Source organism: Chiloscyllium plagiosum, chromosome 3 (genome assembly GCF_004010195.1).
Source record: "Chiloscyllium plagiosum isolate BGI_BamShark_2017 chromosome 3, ASM401019v2, whole genome shotgun sequence".
Classification (NCBI taxonomy): Eukaryota; Metazoa; Chordata; class Chondrichthyes; order Orectolobiformes; family Hemiscylliidae; genus Chiloscyllium; species Chiloscyllium plagiosum.
In genome coordinates, this window is record NC_057712.1 from 22,659,756 (window position 1) to 22,679,718 (window position 19,963).

Below are 19,963 nucleotides of genomic sequence, written 5' to 3' on the forward strand. Positions count from 1 at the left end.
CACATTTGAACAAAAACTGACCCACTTAAACTACTTGAACTAAAGTATTTCCAGTCAATATTGGGGAAGTTAAAGACCCCCATAACAACTACCCTGTTACTCTCGCTCCTATTGAGAATCATCTTTGCTACCATGACACCATCATTTGACATCACATTTTCAGAAGCAGTTACTTTAAGGATGATTACAGTAGTCATAAGTATTTCTTTCTTGACAAAAATATAAATTGCTGGATAAATTTTTGATCAGGTAGTATCTGTGGAGAGAAGTCAGAGTTAATGTTTTGGGTTGAGTAATCCTTTCTTAGATCCAATGGTACCTAGGAAAATGTTAGTTTATATGCAGGAGATGCAAGGAAAACCCATCTCTCGTTCTCTCCTTACCCCCTCCCTTCCACCCTACCTTCTGCATATAAACCAACATTTTCCTGGGTATCATTAGTTCCAAGTAAGGTTTACTCAACCTAAAACATTAACTCTGATTTCTCTCCACGGATGCTGCCAGACCTGCTGAACTTATTGAGCAATTTCTAATTTTGTCTTTGATTTACAGCATCTACACTTCTTTCGGTTTTTTAAAAAAATTCTTTACTTTTCTAATTCTTTTTTGTTTTCTAAGAACTTAATCTTAAATATCTGTGCCTGAGTACCTTTGAACCTAAGTGCTGTAATCTGGCAACTGTAAACTGTTCACCATATTCATTTACATACATGTGAATAGAACTAATTATACTGAATTGAAAAGTATTGGCTTTTCTTTCTAGGCAGGTACTGTCCACCAGTTTGCTAGATGTTATGAAACATCTCTGCAGCAGTTGGTACACAACAGAATTCCTGACTCAGATGTAGGGACACAACCACTGCACAATTTTCTAATCGATATTTCAAAGATGTTATGACACACATCTGGAGTAAGTGGGACTTGAAACTGATCTCCTGGTTCAGAGGTAGGCACACTAATGTGCTACAAAATGCCTATTTAAACAAAAAACTCTCAGCTAATTTAGGTCAATTGGCATACCTTAATCATATTGCTACAATAAACCACCATTTCAGTCACAATAAAGGGTGTTAGATAACTCATGATGGATGTACTCACACAAGTGCGAGCAATTAATTTATTTCTAAGATATGCAGCATTCATCAATAATCACCCTTGACACTTTCTGGGATTTGTACACCAAGATATACATGCTGTCAAAGTAGTGCCTCCTGAACCCATACCCCTCTGGTAAAAGGCAAGCCCCACTCCACAGACATGAACAGAAAAATCTCCAGTATATTACAGGGACAGTGCTATATGGTCAAAGGTGTAATCCTTCAGATGCATTAAACCAAGGTCTGTCTGTTAGTTCTCCAAGGTGGACATAAAAGATTTATAGGATAATCTTGAAGAACAGTCAAGATTCCCCTTATCACCCACGCTTGCCAATATCCATCCCTCAGCTAACATCATCAAAAGACTAAATTAGATTACCTGGTAATTATCATGTTGTTGTTTGTGAGACCTAGCTACGTACAAATTGACTGCTGCAAATTTTCTATTATATTAACACATTTTGAAGATATTTCATTGTCCGTACAATGCTTTAGAAAATCCTGAGGGTGGGAAAGATACTATATAAACCCAATTCTTCCTTTCTTCTTTCTCCAGCACCACTGACACGCTATGTCAGAGCTGTCCTAATCTGCAGTTCCATTCCATCTATTGTCACCTTTATCCATTTTTACAATCTTTGAAATCTGAGAAAGGTAAGTTTCAAATTCTGACATGTGAACATATGAATCAGAAGTAGAGGGACGCCACTCAGCACCTTCAGCATTATTCTTCCACTCAATAAGATCATAACTGATCTGATTATGCCTCTACGTCACTTTCCTGTTGACCCGCCATATCCTTTGACTCCCTTATTCAGTTAAGACTTTGTCTACCTTTATTTAAAAACATTCAATGACCCTGCTTCCATGTGTTCTGGGGAAGAGAATTCCACAGATTCTTTGAGAGACAATAACAAATACACTAATTAGAAGTTCCAATGCCTCTCTACTCCATATTCCTCTAGCCTTTCATCTTCCGTTGGTTCTCCCAATTATACCACCATCCTGTTTTCAACACCCTCTTTAGCCTTCTCCTCCCTGATCTTGAATGGTCTTCAAGAAAGGCCTCAGTGCCACCCTTTTTCCCTACCCCAATAAATTTCAAGAGTGGCACAGTGGTTCTTCTCATACTTTTGCTTCCACATCTACTTCTTTGGATAGGTGTCTTTCTTTCACACAGCAGACCCATTTTATCAGTCTTCAAAATTCTCATTTCACCTAACTTTTACTACTTCTGGATCTTTTCACTGACATGTCACATCATCAGTTCCCAATTTCTTTGCTCTTCCTCACCCACTCTAACTTATCGCCCTCTGAACATCCCATGCTCCATTCTCTCAGGTCTAATCCTGATCTGGACATTACATTTGCTGATGGGTGGCATTATTATAGCTCTGTGCTCAGAGACTAAACGGTAACTCTCTTTAACATCTTTATCTCCACCTGGATTGTGAACCCATCAAAAACATTAAGCTAGCATCTGACAGATCATCACTTACTTCATTCCTGCTGTAGTCTTCTCTTCCCAATTCCATCTCAACACTTTCCCATCTCAGTCCTCCAAACTCTGAGTCCACTTGGTATTCCTGATGAAGGGCTTTTGCCCGAAACGTCGATTTTACTGCTCCTCGGATGCTGCCTGAACTGCTGTGCTTTTCCAGCACCACTCTAATCTAGACTCTGGTTTCCAGCATCTGCAGTCATTGTTTTTACCTTATATAGCTGCCTCCTCTTCAAGATTCCGTAACAGAACAACCTGCTGAGACCCATGTTTCAGCACCCATCTTGCCTTATCTTACCATGGTAATCTCTCGTCCCATACATGCACAACTATTTAGAAATCCTCCACCACTTTTAACAATTTTCAGCTTCCCAACCATCTCCTTCCTACCATGGATGCGAGCATCAGGTCCATCCACCACAAGGATGGCCTACAGTACCTCTGGTTCCTCCTTGAATACAAGCTTAGATTGGAGAAAAATTTGTTTTTCCAATTTGGGGAATGTTAACTTTCTTCACGGATGCTGCCAGACCTCCTGAGATTTTCCAAATTAAAACAAAAAGTTCAGTCAAGTAAAGTCAACGTTTCGGGTCCAGGGACCCTCCCTTAGAACAGGACTCAAAACATGAACTCTGATTTCTCCTCACAGATGCTGCCAGACCTGCTGAGCTTTTCTAGCAACTTCTGTTTTTGTTCCTGATTTACAGCATCCACAATTGTTTTAGTTTTTGTTCTTATTTGGGTTTTACTTCACTTGAATCCCACAAATAAAAGGGACTTTGAATCACTCTCAGCTTGCTCTGTATTTTGTGGGATATGTGCATCATTTATTTTGTCAGTCTACTCAGAGCCCCTCCCATATCCATCTTTCCAGTATATTGATCGCTAATAGTTCTGCTTCTGCCTTGGCCCCAAATTGAAAAACAATTTTTCCTCCAATTTGTCAGAGTCTTCCATTCCTCAATATGATTAGATTTGTTAATGGTTTCTGCACCTCTGCTCTCCCTCCAAGATCTTTCATGATTTCTAATCATTAGCACCTTCTACATCACAAATACACAATAGATTATCCTTTTCTGATTCAGTGATCATGCCCCTACCTCTGTCATTCTAACTTAAACCCTCTCCCACAGTATTAAAAATAAACACCCGAGAGGATATTGGGCCTAGTGCCTAGTGGAATGCAATCTATTCAACTTGAACAGATCTCTTCTTCCATAGAATCAATCCCAATGCCTTAAGAAGCTAAATCACTCCTTTCTACACCATCCCTCCACCATACATTCAACCAGTCTATTCTCCTATTTCTGATATGGCCACCACACGGTACTGGGTACTAACAAGTTCAGGTCACTATTCCTATTTTTCACATAGCAGTGGCTGGGGGCATTTCAGCTATTAACGTGCAATGCTCCTCTAAATCCTCCAACTGATCTGAGCCCATTACCATTCCCTTTTGCCTGTCAGCATCATCACATTTGATATTTAATCAATCAGTTTTGCTTTCTATTCTATCACAGATCTTCCTTATTATTTACTCCTCCCTTACCTGCCGCCTCACTTGCTTCAGAGCTATTACACCTTTAAGTGGTTAAAAAGTTAATCAAGCTGAAACATTAACTGTGTTTCTTCTTCCACAGATGCTGCCTGGTCTGTTAATTATTTCCAGCACTTCATTTTAAGTTGATAATTCCTGGCTTGAATCAGCTAATTGATTTAATATTGAAAATCCAACTGTAACACAATCACTGAAGTTCAGAGCATGGAAAAAGACTCTCTTCTCCCGGGGACCCACAATTTTTACCTTAAAAGTATTAATCCAGTTCCTGTTAGGAAGTTCCTTTCAGGTACAGGAAATCTTTAATTCACATTGTTATACTTCATGCAATTTTGCTTTAAATATTATTTTATTTTTCAAGGCCTGTTTCTTGCATTATGTTCCCAACGTTGTTACCTCTCCATCTAATCCCCTTGAAAATGGCCTTGCCTCCCAGGGTAATCCCCCACTACCCTTGTTTCCCACTTGCACTGTCTCCCTATATCCTTGCACTGACCCTGCATTCTCGTTTGCACATACACACCCCACCCAAGGCACGCAATTAGTCAGGTTTCCTCTCCTTGCCTTTGGTCAGCTACTTTCTCTTTTTTCTTTTCCTGATGAGGTTTTCCCACTCATACTGAAAGACTCTACCTAGAGATAGCGGTAAGTGAGAACAGCAGCTCTGCAGCTCTCTGTGTTGACTACCTTCTGCCTATGCAGGTGAGAAAGTGCATAAGGTATGAGTAGATAGAGAAAGAGTTACATTTTGCGTTGTGTAACAAAGGCTCAGCGAGCATGACTTTGACCAGATAAGAACTTGCAGTAAACAATGCGGTGCTGGAGGCAAGGGTAGTGGGTTAACTAGGTGAAAAGCATTCATTATGTAATGCCAGTTAACAAGATTAAGAACATCCATTGTATAATGCCAGATGGCTTAATCTTTACTGTTGATACTTTCATAGTCATCCTGCAGCCAATCAGATTCGCTTGTGTGATCATCCTCAATACTGAAGCCTACACCTACATTGTGTGGGGAAATGGCGGAGCTAGAATACGTTTGCAAGGCAACCCCAAAGTGAGGACAGACCACACTTACATTGTCTTGGGGAATCTGTCACCTAAGGCAGGTATTGAACCTGGGTCGCTGGCTCTGTGAGGCAGCAGTGCTAACCACTGAGCCACTGTGCTGCCCTACTATATTGTAATTATTAATTCCCAAATGCGATCAAAATATCCACTATCTGTACCAGAACTAGTATTAGTCCATCAACACTACTTTCTTGTACTTCTAACTTTCTGAAATGTACTTGCAAAGTTGCTTCTCCATCATCTTTCTACAATTTTACTGTAGTTAAATATGGCCTATAATGCATACTTACAATGTAGCAAAAACATTCAAGGAACTGTTACCTAACTCCACCCATATTAGCTTTCAATTCTCAAGAGCATTGTTCTTTTCCCAGTTGTTATATCATGCAAAGTCAACAATGCTTTAATAATCTTTAAAGCTTCAATAATCCTTTGCACCATCCTTCTCTCTCTCCAAAACACACACTAAACATAACGCATCCATGTCAATATTTTTAGTTCCTGAGGCAATTTTAAAGATATATATGCATTATCAATGGAAATATGAAAAGTTGGCATTGGCTATTTTTTCCACATTAAGAAAACTAGTAATTTAATGAATGATTTCTACCACTGGAATAAACCAACACACGACATTAACTTTGAATGTAATAAAATGTAACCTCTGCGTCCTGGGTATACATGCGGATAGTACTCATAGTACAAGTCTGGCTGGTCGAGATCCCCAAATGACTCAAATTCCGTCTCAGCATTTTGGAACAAGCTTAGCTTCATCAGCAAGGCTAGTCTCACAAACCATAACTGTAACAATAAAAATATTGCTGTTACTGAGCTTGCACTAATAAAGCAATATCATAAAAATGTTAAAAGTATGTGTAAATGTAACACACATTCAGTACCAAAGTGCTAATTGCATCATCCTGGTGCAGATTTGATCTGATAAACAACTGAACTATGCAAAAGAAATCTTGCAATGAATCCCATGTCTGAGTCAAATGATCAACTTGGATACAGTTAGATCAAAACGATTAATCTCAATCTTCCTGAATTAGCAATGGAGGGGAAAAAAAAAACGTCACCAGGGTCTCTAACTCTGACTACTGTTGAGCAACCTATCCTGCAAGTCTGCAGCATCAGGTTCGCTTCTAATGACCTTGGCATTGTCGATGACTTACCATTCGGTAAGCTTTTGGAAAATGATCACCGACATAACTATTCTGGATAAAGGCAAAATGCATTTGTCTATAGATAGAGAGAAAAATGACAAGAAAATATAGAAGAAAATATGTACTTAAAATGCTCATTTTCAACTATTCAAAACAAACAAATCCAGAATGCAAGCACAATTCTAAACAATGTACAATAGCGAGGTATCAAATGTTGTACCATTTAGGCAAGCTTTGCTATTTTTTCATGGAAAAAGGGTTGGTAAAGAAAAACAAATTTCCTTCAAAGTCAGTAGGATTGTAATGGAAAGCAATGCAAGTGTTTCTTATATTTTAGTTTCTGATCTAACTCAGGCACAGGGCCTCAGCTTCAGCCTTCTCATGCAATGTTTAAGCAACACTATATGGTGAGCCTGACAGAACGATCTAATAGCTCCAGTTAACATTGAACAGACGGGACATAGCCAATTGTTAATCTATCAAGAAATTGGCAACAATAGGCAGACGATCCCAAAGGGTAACTGGAAGTGATGACAAAAATATTTCTTTTATTTACCAGTGCACCACTGGGAACAGAGTCAGAGAGTCATCCAGCATGGAGACACACCCTTCAGTTCAACCAATCCACACCGAATATAATCCCAACCTAAATTGTTCCTATCTGCCACTTCCTGGCCCATATCCTTCCAAGCCTTTCCTATTCAAATCTCTCTTAAATGCTGTAACCATACCTGCTACTACCACTTCACCTGGCAGTTCATTTCACATATAAAACACCCTGTGTGAAGAAGTTGCCCCTCAGGTTCATTTTAAATCTTTTGTCTTCTCACCTGAAAAGTATGGCCCCAAATTTTGAACTCACCCACCCTAGAGAAAAGACCTTTGCTATTCACCTTATCTATGCCCCTCATGATTATATAAACTTTGACAAGGTCATCCTCAACCTCCTATGCTCCAGTGAGAAAGGTCCCAGCCTATCCTTATAACTCAATCCCTCCAGTTCTGGCAACATTGCGGTAAATCTTTTCTGACCCCTCTCCAATTTAATAATATCCTTCCCATGGCAGGGTGACTAGAACTGTGCACAGGACTCCAAAACTGGCCTCATCAACATCCTGTACAATCTCCTATTCTTAATGGTCTCAGCAACAAAGGCAAGTGTGCTAAACTGCCTTCTTAACTACTGGCTTCCTGTGATGCAACTTTCAAAGAACTATGTACCTGAATCCCTAGATCTCTGTTTAACAGCATTACCCAGGGTTGTACAATTAATTGTCTAAGTTGCCCTTGTTTGTTTTACATATATTAATGATTTCTTTTCGCATCGTTCATTTGTATTGTTAAACTCGGGCAAACTGGGGTGCACAATACGAAGTCCTGTACAAATCTGATAATGTAACCCTGTTTTACTCTGGACTAGATTTAAAAGGCAGACACATATAGTTACTTCCAGCAGTTCCACAAACAAATCACACAAAGCTGTCCTTCAATTCAGCTGCCTTTATTCCAAATTGTTTCTGGAGGTAACTTTCGTAAAAAGTAAATTGGAACATCCTGCGTTTTTAAGGTTTCCAAACTTAAAGCCAGTTTATTACCTTTCTTTTAAGATTGAAGTCAAGCGACTTATTTTTATGATGGATACAATGATTTTGACGGAGAATTCCAAATGGGTCCCAATACTATTTATGCAGAATGAATCAATTACCAAATGAAGCGTGTTGCTCAACATCTGATGCATATTCAGCTCTTCAGAAAATATGGATCAATATTTCTTTCCTTTTGTATTTTGAATGAAATTACTAACAGCAAAATGTCCGGAGTGTATTTCAATGAACATTTGAATTACTTCAGTAGTGACAATCATGAGCTGTTATTTTTTCTGAACCTCCATTACATTATTGTAAACTGAGACTAATGTAATGTAAATGTTAGCACAGCCTGGTTTACAAGATAATGTCTAATGTAGACAGCAAATCAGATTCAGACTCAGGACAAGTGCCAGCCAGAGACACTGTCAAAGGATTCTGTCTATTGAAACTGAATTTAAGCTGGAGTGTCTATATTTGCCCAGGTTTTGGAATAGAGAGACAGCGAGCGCATGAGCTCGCTTGGACCATTATTTGGATAAAGCATGTGAGGAGTGATTGTAAATTAAAATTGGGTCAAGAGCCAGGACACTATGTTCCAGCATTGAGAATTCGAGTTAGGGGAAAGAAAAGTGTGATGTATAGCTTCTTCTCTTGCTTCCTCAGTGACATGATTTAGTGCACTGAATCAGTTAGTAAAACGTTGTATTCATGCTTCCTTCGCATTTCAACTTTCTCCTCAATTCAACATGATGTACAACATGATGCACATGATTCAACAGTACCATATCAATACAGTACATGCATCTTTAAAAATTGCTCAAGGTAAAATGAACTTGCAGCTTGATAACGTGAAATGTCTTTGGTCAGTTGACTATGAAGAAAGGAGGACCTCAGTCAAAGAGGACATTCGAGCAAAAACAGGAGGTCTGACAGCATTTGGCAACATTACAATAATAAGTTATTATTTAGTGTCCAGTGACTCTTCTTCAGAATATATTCTTTGTTAATGTTAACTCCAAATGTTAACTGTTTTCTCTCCAAGTGCTACCAGACCTCCCGAGTTTCTGCAATGATTTCAGGGTTTTTGTTTCAGATTTCCAGCATCTGTCGTTGTTTGTTTTACATTAGAAAAGACCATTGAATACTCATCAAAATAACCATTAAGAATGGCTCTTCTGCAGAATAACTGTTATCCACGTTTTAAATTTGGCATTCCTGCAACTGTCCTGATGAGTGCAAGGTGAAAAGATTCAACAATATGTTGGTCTTTCAGAAATATTCGAGTTCTATACAAGCTAAACAATTGTTTGTTTACAAATTTATTGGCATAACTAATTTTAATACAAAAAAAAAGCTGGTTGTGTTTCAGGAATCCATACAACTTTTTTTTTCTTAAAAGAAACATGAACTGACCTGCACAGAATCTGTAGTGTGGTTAGTTGGCTGACCACTTTTGCCATAGCCTTGACCATGTGCTGTGAGTAATCTTCCACAAAGATCAACTGCAGCTCTCCAGTTTTTTGTATTCTGTTAATATAGAAAGAAAAGTATCCCAAAATCACCATCTAATCAGAATATTGCCATCAGGGGTACATATTACAGCAGTGAATTCTGCCTTAAACGAAGGTTACTTTTAAGAAAGATTGAAGGTTTTTGTTGGGATAAACGTGCAAGTTATCCAATAGAATAAAACACAAACTAACTTCAATGTCAGTCAGAAATGTCAGAGTCCTGGGTAAGAAAAATCTGTTTTAATTCAGCCAGAAAAATTGAACAGAGCACAGATATACAAACAAATGACACGGAAAAGGGAGGCCAATTGACACCTTGAGCCACCCCTGCTTAGACCATGGCTGATTGGTTTGTGTTAGACCATAAGATGTAGGGACATAAGTGAGCCATTCAGCCTAAACAGTTGATCCCATTATTCAACGAGGATATGGCTGATCTGATGATCTATAACACTGCTTTTCCGTCTTTCTGCTGTAACCCTCGATTCTCAATGATTAAAAATCTGTCAACCTCAGGCATAACTATACAGTAAAGAATGCCACAGATTCGCTATCCACAGAAGTAATTCATCCTTAAATGGCTGATTCCCTTCCTCAGATTATGCTCTCTGGTCCTTGAATCCCTCACAAGGGAAAAGTAACACTCCACAGCACATCTACCCTGCCATGTCCCCCAAACTTTTAGGTCATGTCTGATTCTTTATCTCCAATGAATACAGACCCAAACTAACTTAAACTCTCCTCACATGGGATCAATCTAGTGAATCTGCTCTGGACTGTCTCTAACATCAGTATATTTTACCTTAGATAAGAGCAAAAACTATTCATAGCATTCCGGCTGTCGTCTGACCAATGCCTTGCATAATTTTTAGCAAGACTTCCACAAGTTTATACTCCAATTCCTTTGAAATGGAAGCCAAAATCCCAGTTGCTTTCCCTATTACTGGCCAAAGTTGTATGCTAGTTTTTTTGTGATTTATGCACCAGGATTCCCAATTTCTCTGTTTTGTAACTTTCTGCAGTGCTTTTCCTTTTGAAGAGAATTCAGCTCCTCTGCTTTTCCTGTTAAACTGCATAACTGCACATTTTCCTACATTATATTTGATAAGTTTTTGCCCATTGGTCTATGTTTTGCTGCAGACTCTTAGGTATCATCCTTACCATTTGCCTTCCCACCTAATTCTGTGTCATTCATAAACTTAGCTAAAGTACTTTTATTTTTATTCAAGTCATAAATATATCTATATATAGTGGCGCTAACACTGATCACTGTAACCCTGAAAATGCCACCCTGATCCCAACTCTGCCTTCGGTTAGTTAGCCAATCCTCTATCCATAATATACAATGGACTATTTGAATTCCACATTCTTACCCACCCTTGTTGACCTTCATTCCCTTGGAATATCCAAAACTTCACTTCCACTGCAATTGATGCACAAAGTGCCACAATTGTTATGAAGTTGAAGGCGTGCATTGCACCTTTAAGACAGAGAGAATGCTGTTCTGAACTGAGAGATTACAAGCATATGACTAGATGGCAGTCTCAGGGTTTAGTGGAAAATTGAAAATATACACTTGGTTGTGAAATGGATACCGGAGTTTTGGCTGCTGTTTTGACAACAACTCAAATTCAACCAGTTTAAATTATGCCCCAGCAATACTAAAACCCAACTGTGATTTGTTTGACATTGGCAAACCAATAAATTAAATGAGACGATCCGACGTTGGAGATTTAAAATGTGGACATTTGAAAACTGGAGACAGAGCAGCTGCCATCGAGAGAAACCCAAGAAATTAGGAAATACTCCCTATCAAAGGCATTTTTACTGTGAATATGTTTCATATGTAAAAAGAAAGGGAGATCTTCAGCTGGAAAAAGATAGATATCGAAGACAACAGCCGCTGGGTGGTTTTGAAATTAAGTTGATGTAATTTTAATGAGGGTCTTATTGGAACAGCATTTTGTTATAGAGCTGGAGGCAGATAATGAGAAGAGGGCTGAGAGTTGTGAATAGTTATTGTTTAATGTACACTTTTAGAGTTAAGTTAGGGGCAGTATGGTGGCTCAGTGGTTAGCACTGCTGCCTCACAGAGCCAGGGACACGGGTTCAATTCCCGCCTCGGGCAACTGTGTGTGGAGTTTGCACATTCTCCCCGTGTCTGCGTTGGTTTCCTCTGGGTGCTCCAGTTTCCTCCCACAGTCCAAAAAAATGTGCAGGTTAGGTGAATTGGCCATGCTAAATTGCCCGTAGTATTAGCTGCATTAGTCAGGGATAAATGTAAGGGAATGGGTCTGAGTGGGTTGCTCTTCGGAGGGTTGGTATGGACTTGTTGTGGGCGGCACGGGGGCACAGTGGTTAGCACTGCTGCCTCACCGAGCCAGGGACACGGGTTCAATTCACGCTTCGGGCAACTGTCGGTGTGGAGTTTGCACATTATCCCCGTGTCTGCGTGCGTTTCCTCCGGATGCTCCGGTTTCCTCCCACAGTCCGAAAACATGCAGGTTAGGTGAATTGGCCATGTTAAATTGCCCGTAGTGTTAGGTGAAGGGGTAAATGTAGGGGAATGGGTCTGGGTGGGTTGCTCTTCGGAGGGTCGGTGTGGACTTGTTGGGCTGAAGGGCCTGTTTCCACACTGTAAGTAATCTAATCTAAATTGACATTATTTTCTTTTAAATAGTGGAATTTGGGAGTTTTCTGTCACTCATATTTTAACAGATTACGAGACAAGATGAGCTTTTCTGCATGCTTGGTTTAATTAACAGAGGGGTTCACCGCCGTGTCGTAACACAATTCTCAAAGAAAGGTCGTCATATCCCCACCCACCAACTCCTCCCCGCCCCATCCCCAAAATTGTAACTCTTCACTTAAAACAGTGACCCCGAGCTCCAGACAAAGGGTAATATCATTTTCCTGTGCCCCTTGCTAAGACCATTCAATATCTTACATATTTCAAACAAGTCTTTTGAACATCAGTGGAAACGAGTTCAGCTGTCCTGACAACTCAACCCACACATTCAAAGTAACAATCTAGCAAACCTCAGAACTACCACCGCTGATGTTACATCCTGCTTTAAATATGGAGGCCAAAGCTAGACACAGTACCGTACTTGAGATGTGATCTCAGCAATGCCATGTATAATTAGAGCGTAACAACTTTATGTTTACGTTCAATTTTTCCCGTAATACTGTATAGCATCCTATTAGTCTTCTTAATTACATGGTGTAAGTACACACTAACATTTTGTAACATACACACACCAGAACACCAAAATCCCTCTGCACATCAGAATTCTGCAGTTATTCACTATTTAATTATGATGTGGAGGTGCCAGCATTGGACTGGGGAAGACAAAGTCAGAAGTCACACCATACCAGGTTACACTCCAGTTTTATCTCAAATCATAAGCTTTGATTTCAAATAAACCTATTGGACTGTAATCTGGTATTGATTAGATTAGATTAGATTCCCTACGGTGTGGAAACAGGCCCTGCGGCCCAACAAGTCCACACCAACCCTCCGAAGAGCAACCCACTCAGACCCATTCCCCTACATTTACCCCTGACTAATGCACCTAATATTGCGGGCAAGTTAGCATGGCCAATTCACCTAATCTGCACATTTTTGGACTGTGGGATGAAACCGGAGCACCTGGAGGAAACACACGCAGGCACGGGGAGAATGTGCAAACTCCACACAGACAGTTGCCTGAGGTGGGAATTGAACCCGGGTCCCTGGCTCTGTGAGGCAGCAGTGCTAACCACTAAGCCACCGTACCATCCCTAACCTGGTATTGTATAACTTCTATTTACTTAAACTCTGCCAGAGAGAACTGCACATTTTACAACTTTATGCTTCACCTACCAGATTTTTGCCCACTCTCTCAAACTATTTATAACTATTTGCAGACTTCAAGTTTTCTTCACAATGTACTTGCCTACTTAGCTAAATTCACAGAGGACATTAAGATGTCTTCACTTCATCAAAGTATTTGTATCAAATGTCAAATTTTAAAGCCCCCACTTAACTCCAATTGTCAAATCTTGCCAATCAGATAAAGCATCCTACAAAGTATACAATATGTTTTCCTAACAGAAAAATCCTTCAGGATAAGGAATAGATAAGCCAATAAGGACAATGTTATACTTTATTAAGAACTTAAGACAGAAATAACAAAGGATTCCTTCCTCTTCTATACAGTCTCAAGTAACAAGTCATCCAATGCAATATCAAAGTGGAATACCTAAAAGCACGTTACCTTACATGATAACATTCTAAATAGAGTCCTTTACTTACTATTAATTGCTTGAGTCCGACAAAAGATTGCTCCACAGCACTTGCAGTCAAAGCTTGTCTCTTTGTTGCAGCCTGCTCTCCCAAAAACCGCAGCATTACTTCTTTGACTGCATCACCCTGAAAGGATCAGAAGGTATTGACGCAATTGATTAACCAGTTATTTGTGCAGACAAAGCCGCTTTTAAAAAGTTATCTTAAGTCTGTCCTGGAACTTTGAATTGCACATGCTATTGGGAATGGAGGAAAACAAGTCTTTTTTAAAATTTGATATTGAATAATTTCTATGCATTTACATTTAACATGAACAAATATGTAAGAATGATTCATAAACTGTAACAATGATATTAAAAATATTACACTAGATACATTTCCTTTGTTATAAATTCCATGTCAATACCTGAGACAAACTACCCATATAAATTTGTCATGATGCCAGGGGTAACATCATAATATGCCAGCTATGCATTTCCTCAGCCTCAAATAACACTGGATTTTCAAATTGCCACCTGCCTTAATAATAATAAAATTCAAATAACAAAAACAACAAAATACCTAACTTCAAGATGTATAAAGAATTATACCTACAATATTTTTATTATAATTCTGTGTAACTACATTTAATCAAAAAATGAACTTGATCATGATCGTGTCTGTAATATTGCTTTTCAATCATCCATGGAACGTGACCGTCATTGGCTAAGAGGTCAGCATTTGTTTTCCAACCCCAAATGTCTTCAAGAAAGTGATGGTAAGCTGTTTTCCAAACCAAAGCAGTCTTTGTGGTATAAGTACACTCAATGTGCGGTTGTGGATTTGATCCAGTGACTGACAGAATGTTGGCATAATGATAAACGATGAATGGTTAACTTGTTGATGGCATACAGTGACGCCACTATGTAATGGTGGAAGGAATTAACAAAGGGGGTAGACAGGATGTCTTGACCCTGATGATGTTGAGTGTCAAAAAAGTTGCACTGATCCAAACAAGTAGAGTATATTACAGGATACTGCAGATTTGTGCCTTGTTGATGGAGGACAGGTTTTAGGGAGTCAGGAGGCAAGTTGTCTGCCACAGATTTCCAGCCCCTGAGCAGTGTTTGTACCCACAGAATTTATGTGGTTGATTTAGTTCAGTTTCTGGTCAATGGTAAGCCCAAGATTGATAGTCAGGGATTCAGTGATAGAAATGCAACTGAATGTCATCAGGATGTGAGATGCTCTTTTGTTGGAATTAATCACTGCATACCCTTTGCCACATATACTCAGCCCTAGCCTGGATGCCGTTCAGGTTCTTGCACAACATTCATGCACAAACTGCTCCATATGTGAGGAGTTGTAAAAGGTTGGGCAATCATAAGGGAACCTTCCCATTTCTGATATTATGATGGAGGGAAGTTCTTGCTGAAGATGGTTGGGCTGAGGATATGATCCTGAAGAGCACTTGCAGTGACATTCTTGGGAAAACCTGATTGATTTCCACCTATGTGTTAGGGATGACTCCACCAGAGGAGAGAGATTGTTTTTCCTCATGCCATTGTAATTAAGTTTTGGTTGGAATCCCCAGTGACACATTAACTGTTGCTTTGGCATCAATGGCAATCAATCACTTTCAACCCACCTCCAGAATTCAGTTATTTTATCCAATTTATACTATGGCTACAAAATGCTTTGCAATCAGTGCCAGTGATATCTTTCATTTCTTGGCTATGAACGCAGGAGCATTAGAATTTTCTTTTCCCAGATCACTGGCTACTTCTTAAGCACATCAAGTTCCATATGCTCCCAATCTTGTGCCTTACAAGATTCTCTGATATTTTGTACATCTATGACTTGAGGTGTATTTCTTCAGGTGTAAACTTACTACTGCTTTCACAAGAAACCTAAAGAAATGGAACTTCCAGATTGCTCTCACTCACTAACATACTTCAAAAACAATTTCAGCAAGATGGTATTAGGAAGTAATAAGTCCATCCTTACAACTCCCCATAATGCATATGCAATTTACATATCCATTTATATGTAGTACACATGATGTACTCCAGTTGTTTCCCATGGATGTAGAGCAATTAAATTGCATGATTTTGTAGTTCATTCATTCCCATTTTTGAGCAACACATTTAAACTGTTTTAAGTCCACTGTAAAATATTATTTTGTAACTATGAATTCAGAATCACTTAACCTCACCTAATTGTACTCAGAATTACTTCCTGTATGAACATTGATGAAGAAACTATTCAATTTTACTGCCAAATCTTGATTATTTATGGGTTTTAAAAACTTATCCTTAAATGGGACCAGCTGTTTGTTGCTGCAGCCAGTTTCACATTTTTGGAGGCTCTTCATCTCTGCTTAGAGATCAACACAGAAGTTCATCTCTGCTTATTAGGCTATGTTCAATCCTTCTCCAAATTTGAACATATTATGCGAGGCTGATGGTATAATAATAATTTTCAGATGGCAAGTTTAAGGTCTAATCTACCCTTTCAGGTAGATAGCTTGCATTCACAATTCTAAGTTTGGTATATTAATTTAGTAGTTAAGACAGACAGGGTCATTGGCTTTTTTTTTTAAAAAAGATGGTTTAGAAGACTGGGTGACCTCTTTGTGGAATGCCTATTTTCTGCCCATAAAAATGACTAAGCTTCCAGTTGGTCGCTATTTCAAACCAATACTATGTTCCCTAGCTAACATTTCTGTCTCAGGATAGTTACAATGCTCCACCAAGGCTCAGCACAAGTTGGAAGAATAGCAACTCAGTTTTCACTTGGGAACCATGTAGCCTTCAAGATTCAATGATGTGTTCAATAATTTTAGAACCTGAACACCTCATTCCATGTTTTTTAACCACAACATCATATCCCAGTTGTCACGACAATGAGCTGCTTTCAGCAAAAGCAATCCATTTTCATCTATTCATGGTCCCCATTATCAGCTTTTCTGCTTCCTTGGCTTACCATTTATCCATCCCTTTGTCTGACTAACAGTCTCTTTCCCTAGGTTCCACTGCCACCTGTCCACCCACTCCTTTCTCCCCCATCCTTTCTCAGCTCTTTCCTGGCTAATATCAACCTTGAACAAGAATCACTGGACTCAAAATATTAACAGGAATAAATGTTCCTGTTCTCTCAGCCGCTCCATCACTAGAAACAAGCTAATTTTAGATCTACAAAAAAAAAAGGCAAAGCATCTGTAGAAGAATCAGCCACCTGATTTTGAGTTAAATATGATTACTTCAGAACTTCAATCTACTTTTCCTATCCTCAATTTTAAACACTTCTATCAATTAATCCCTTGGATTTGTAGCCTTTGCTAGGGTCTGGCAGGACTCAATGCACCCGACAGGTCATGTATTAATTCTCAGAAATGTAATAAAGCTTCCATTGCGCTAGCCAAGCGACAAGGAAGGCAAAGATAACATTCTGCATGCAGATTTAAGTATCTAATTCTGAAAAGCAGCAAACTGAATTAGAAAAAACAAAGGAACAGCAGATTGGATTAATTTTAGAATGTCTTTTAACACAACATAGCACTTGCCTTCAAATAAATCATTTTCCCCCAATAAAATGCTAGTTTGGAACACATTGAGTGTGGTACAGGTAGTTCCGAGGATAACACGTGTTTTGGCAGTGCAATTTGGCTGTAACATCACTGAAGAATTAGGGAAAGGTATTTTTGAGAATGCTCATCTCCAGTGGCAATAGTGCAGTTCCAGTGGGAATTGATTTCCGCACTTGGTTCTGCGCATGCATTGATGTCTGCATCAAAATCTCCGCACTGTTCCACACACACGTCTTTGTGCCATTCTGCGTATGGGCCAACGTCCGGACAGATGTCCGAGCCATTCTGCGGTTGAGTGATATCAGTACCAGTCCTCATGCCAATCTGCACGTGAGATGGCAGCGCCAGTCTTTGTGTCGATCCGCACATGCGCTGTCAAAGACAGTCTTCGTGCCAATCTACGCATGCGCGATGTCAGCACCTGTCTTGTTACCGATCTGTGCTTGCGCGATGTCAGCTGCTGGCAGACCAGCTTTGAGAGGTACTGTACAGAGAGCAACTCTTACATCTTTTAAATGTACTGTGTTACGTTTATTTTTGTTTCATTAACAAATATGATTTCAACCTTCATTCAGGCTGCGCTATACTTTGCGTTCAACTTTTGGGTAATTTTTGAACAAACGTGAGTGATATTTTATGCTGGTCTGCCCCTAATTCCACTTTTCCCGTAGATCCCGTTGTTAATATTAAGTGATTTTCTATCAAGCAAGGTTTTGCTGGAATGCAACTACTGCATTATAGGATGCAAACAAAAACTGACTTACTTGCACATTGTCAAACTTCAGACCTGGCATGGTTAATTTCTCCTTGTCGATAAATACTGTGCTGTACTGCTGGGTAGCGACAGAAATGAGAATCTTCCTAGTCTCCGACGAAGGAAGCCAAGCATCATATCGTCTGTCTATCTCACTCATATTCAATGCTGTTGCAAAGGGATCATCACTTCCTGCAAATGCTGCTTGGAGCTGGGTAAAAGGCTTAGGTGACAGAGATATTTCCATAGATGAGGCTGAAGAAGGTGGGACATCACTTCCTATGATAAAAGATTGACTTGTACCATTGTGTTCATCAGCTATTCCCGAAGAAGAAAGCGATGACAGTCTGTCAGGTACTGAAGCACTAGCGTTCGGATTACTAACAGAAATGAAAGAAGTCGAAGTAAAAGAGTCAAAAAATTCTGCTGCCGATGAACTTGAACTGGCATCATCTGTAAAAAATTTGCTGAGGCTTGGACTAGGGTGTACTCCAAATAATGTTGGTTTACTGGGAGTTTCAATAATTGTCCCAAAGCTTGGAGACTTCACCATCTGAGATTCATAACCATCTGCTTTCAAAGGAGCTCGAACCTGGGATTTAGACTGATTGTCCTGGCTAAAAATGGTGCACACAGGCAGATGCTCATCCTTGGACAATTGGGTAGTAACTGGTACTAGGGTCTGCTTCTCCTGCAATTCTGAATCAACTAGGCTTTCAGATCCATTTTCATGGCTTTGACCTGTTGCTTGATACTCTTCTTCTGACTCGATTGCTAGTTCCAGATTTTGCGGGGTAGACTTGGCATCTTGTGTTGGAGACCGATCATCATCATGTACGACAGAAGGTGTGAGTTCACTGTCTTCACCAGAAGACTCTTTATAATCTTTATTCTCCGAATCCATTGTCTGAACATCACCACATCCCATCTCTAAAGCCTCTTCACAATCATGCAGGATTGCTAGATCACCTGCATCACCCTCACTATTACTAGGTGAATCAGATATTATTACACTCTCCATCATCTGATCATTAAGCTTATCCATGAGATTCACTGAACATGGATCAGATATTTTGCTTGTTGGTTCAGAAATGAACGCATCTGGACCTAGATCAATATTTTCTGTTCCAAACAGCAATTGCTGTTGCTGAGTTTGAGATTCTTGCAGCATTGTGTTCACATGCTCCTCATTGTTAACCTCCTCATTAATGTTGAATGTTATCGTATCAGTAACTGGAGGGTCGAGTTGAAGATCTTCCATTTTTTCCTATAACCAAAATGCACAAATTCAATAATTACCCATGAAATTTTGCTACAACTGTGCAAGGAAGTTATATTCAACAAACAAATTACATTGGCCCAGATGTTGTAGTCAGTGGGAAGGTGATTACACTGACCTTGAAGAAAGCTGCTCACAAAAGACCAGCAATATGTCGTCCCAATTGCAACTTTTCCAATATTAAATTGAATTCTAATGCCAGCTATCAGGAATCAGGAGCATTAATGATGCCATCAAACAGAGTAAGCAGTGCACCTCACATCGGCCAGGTTTGAATTCTTCAATCTGGAAGTAAAATGATTACCATTTATTTTAAATCCTTTCATAGTAGCAAATTGAAGATTGCAACATACAAAATTAACAAAACAAATATGAAACAAACTTTAAAAAATATTATTAACCTATGATTCTCACATTGTAATGAAGAAATTTGATATTCTCAAATATGAAATTAGAATTTGAGTAACAATAATTAAGACTTAATAAATTGTCAAAATTTACTCACAGTAAAGTCAAGTCACCATAGTCTTACCAGACTGTGGTTCTATTCCCCCCTTAGAGAGAGATGACTTGTGATGTTT

General features: G+C 39.3%; 1 protein-coding gene across 1 annotated transcript in view; it reads right to left on the reverse strand.

Annotated features, from left to right (window-relative positions):
* Positions 1 to 19,963, reverse strand: part of LOC122548598 (trafficking protein particle complex subunit 12-like) — a 68,357-nt gene that overhangs the window by 40,028 nt on the left and 8,366 nt on the right. The window contains exons 2-7 of the mRNA XM_043687433.1: positions 19,501 to 19,667; positions 18,114 to 19,370; positions 13,791 to 13,907; positions 9,396 to 9,509; positions 5,838 to 6,028; positions 4,148 to 4,179 (exon numbers count right to left, since the gene is read on the reverse strand). Of these exons, the coding sequence (XP_043543368.1) occupies positions 4,148 to 4,179; positions 5,838 to 6,028; positions 9,396 to 9,509; positions 13,791 to 13,907; positions 18,114 to 19,364 (1,705 nt within the window). The 5' untranslated portion in view covers positions 19,365 to 19,370; positions 19,501 to 19,667. The remainder of the gene's footprint in view (positions 1 to 4,147; positions 4,180 to 5,837; positions 6,029 to 9,395; positions 9,510 to 13,790; positions 13,908 to 18,113; positions 19,371 to 19,500; positions 19,668 to 19,963) is intronic.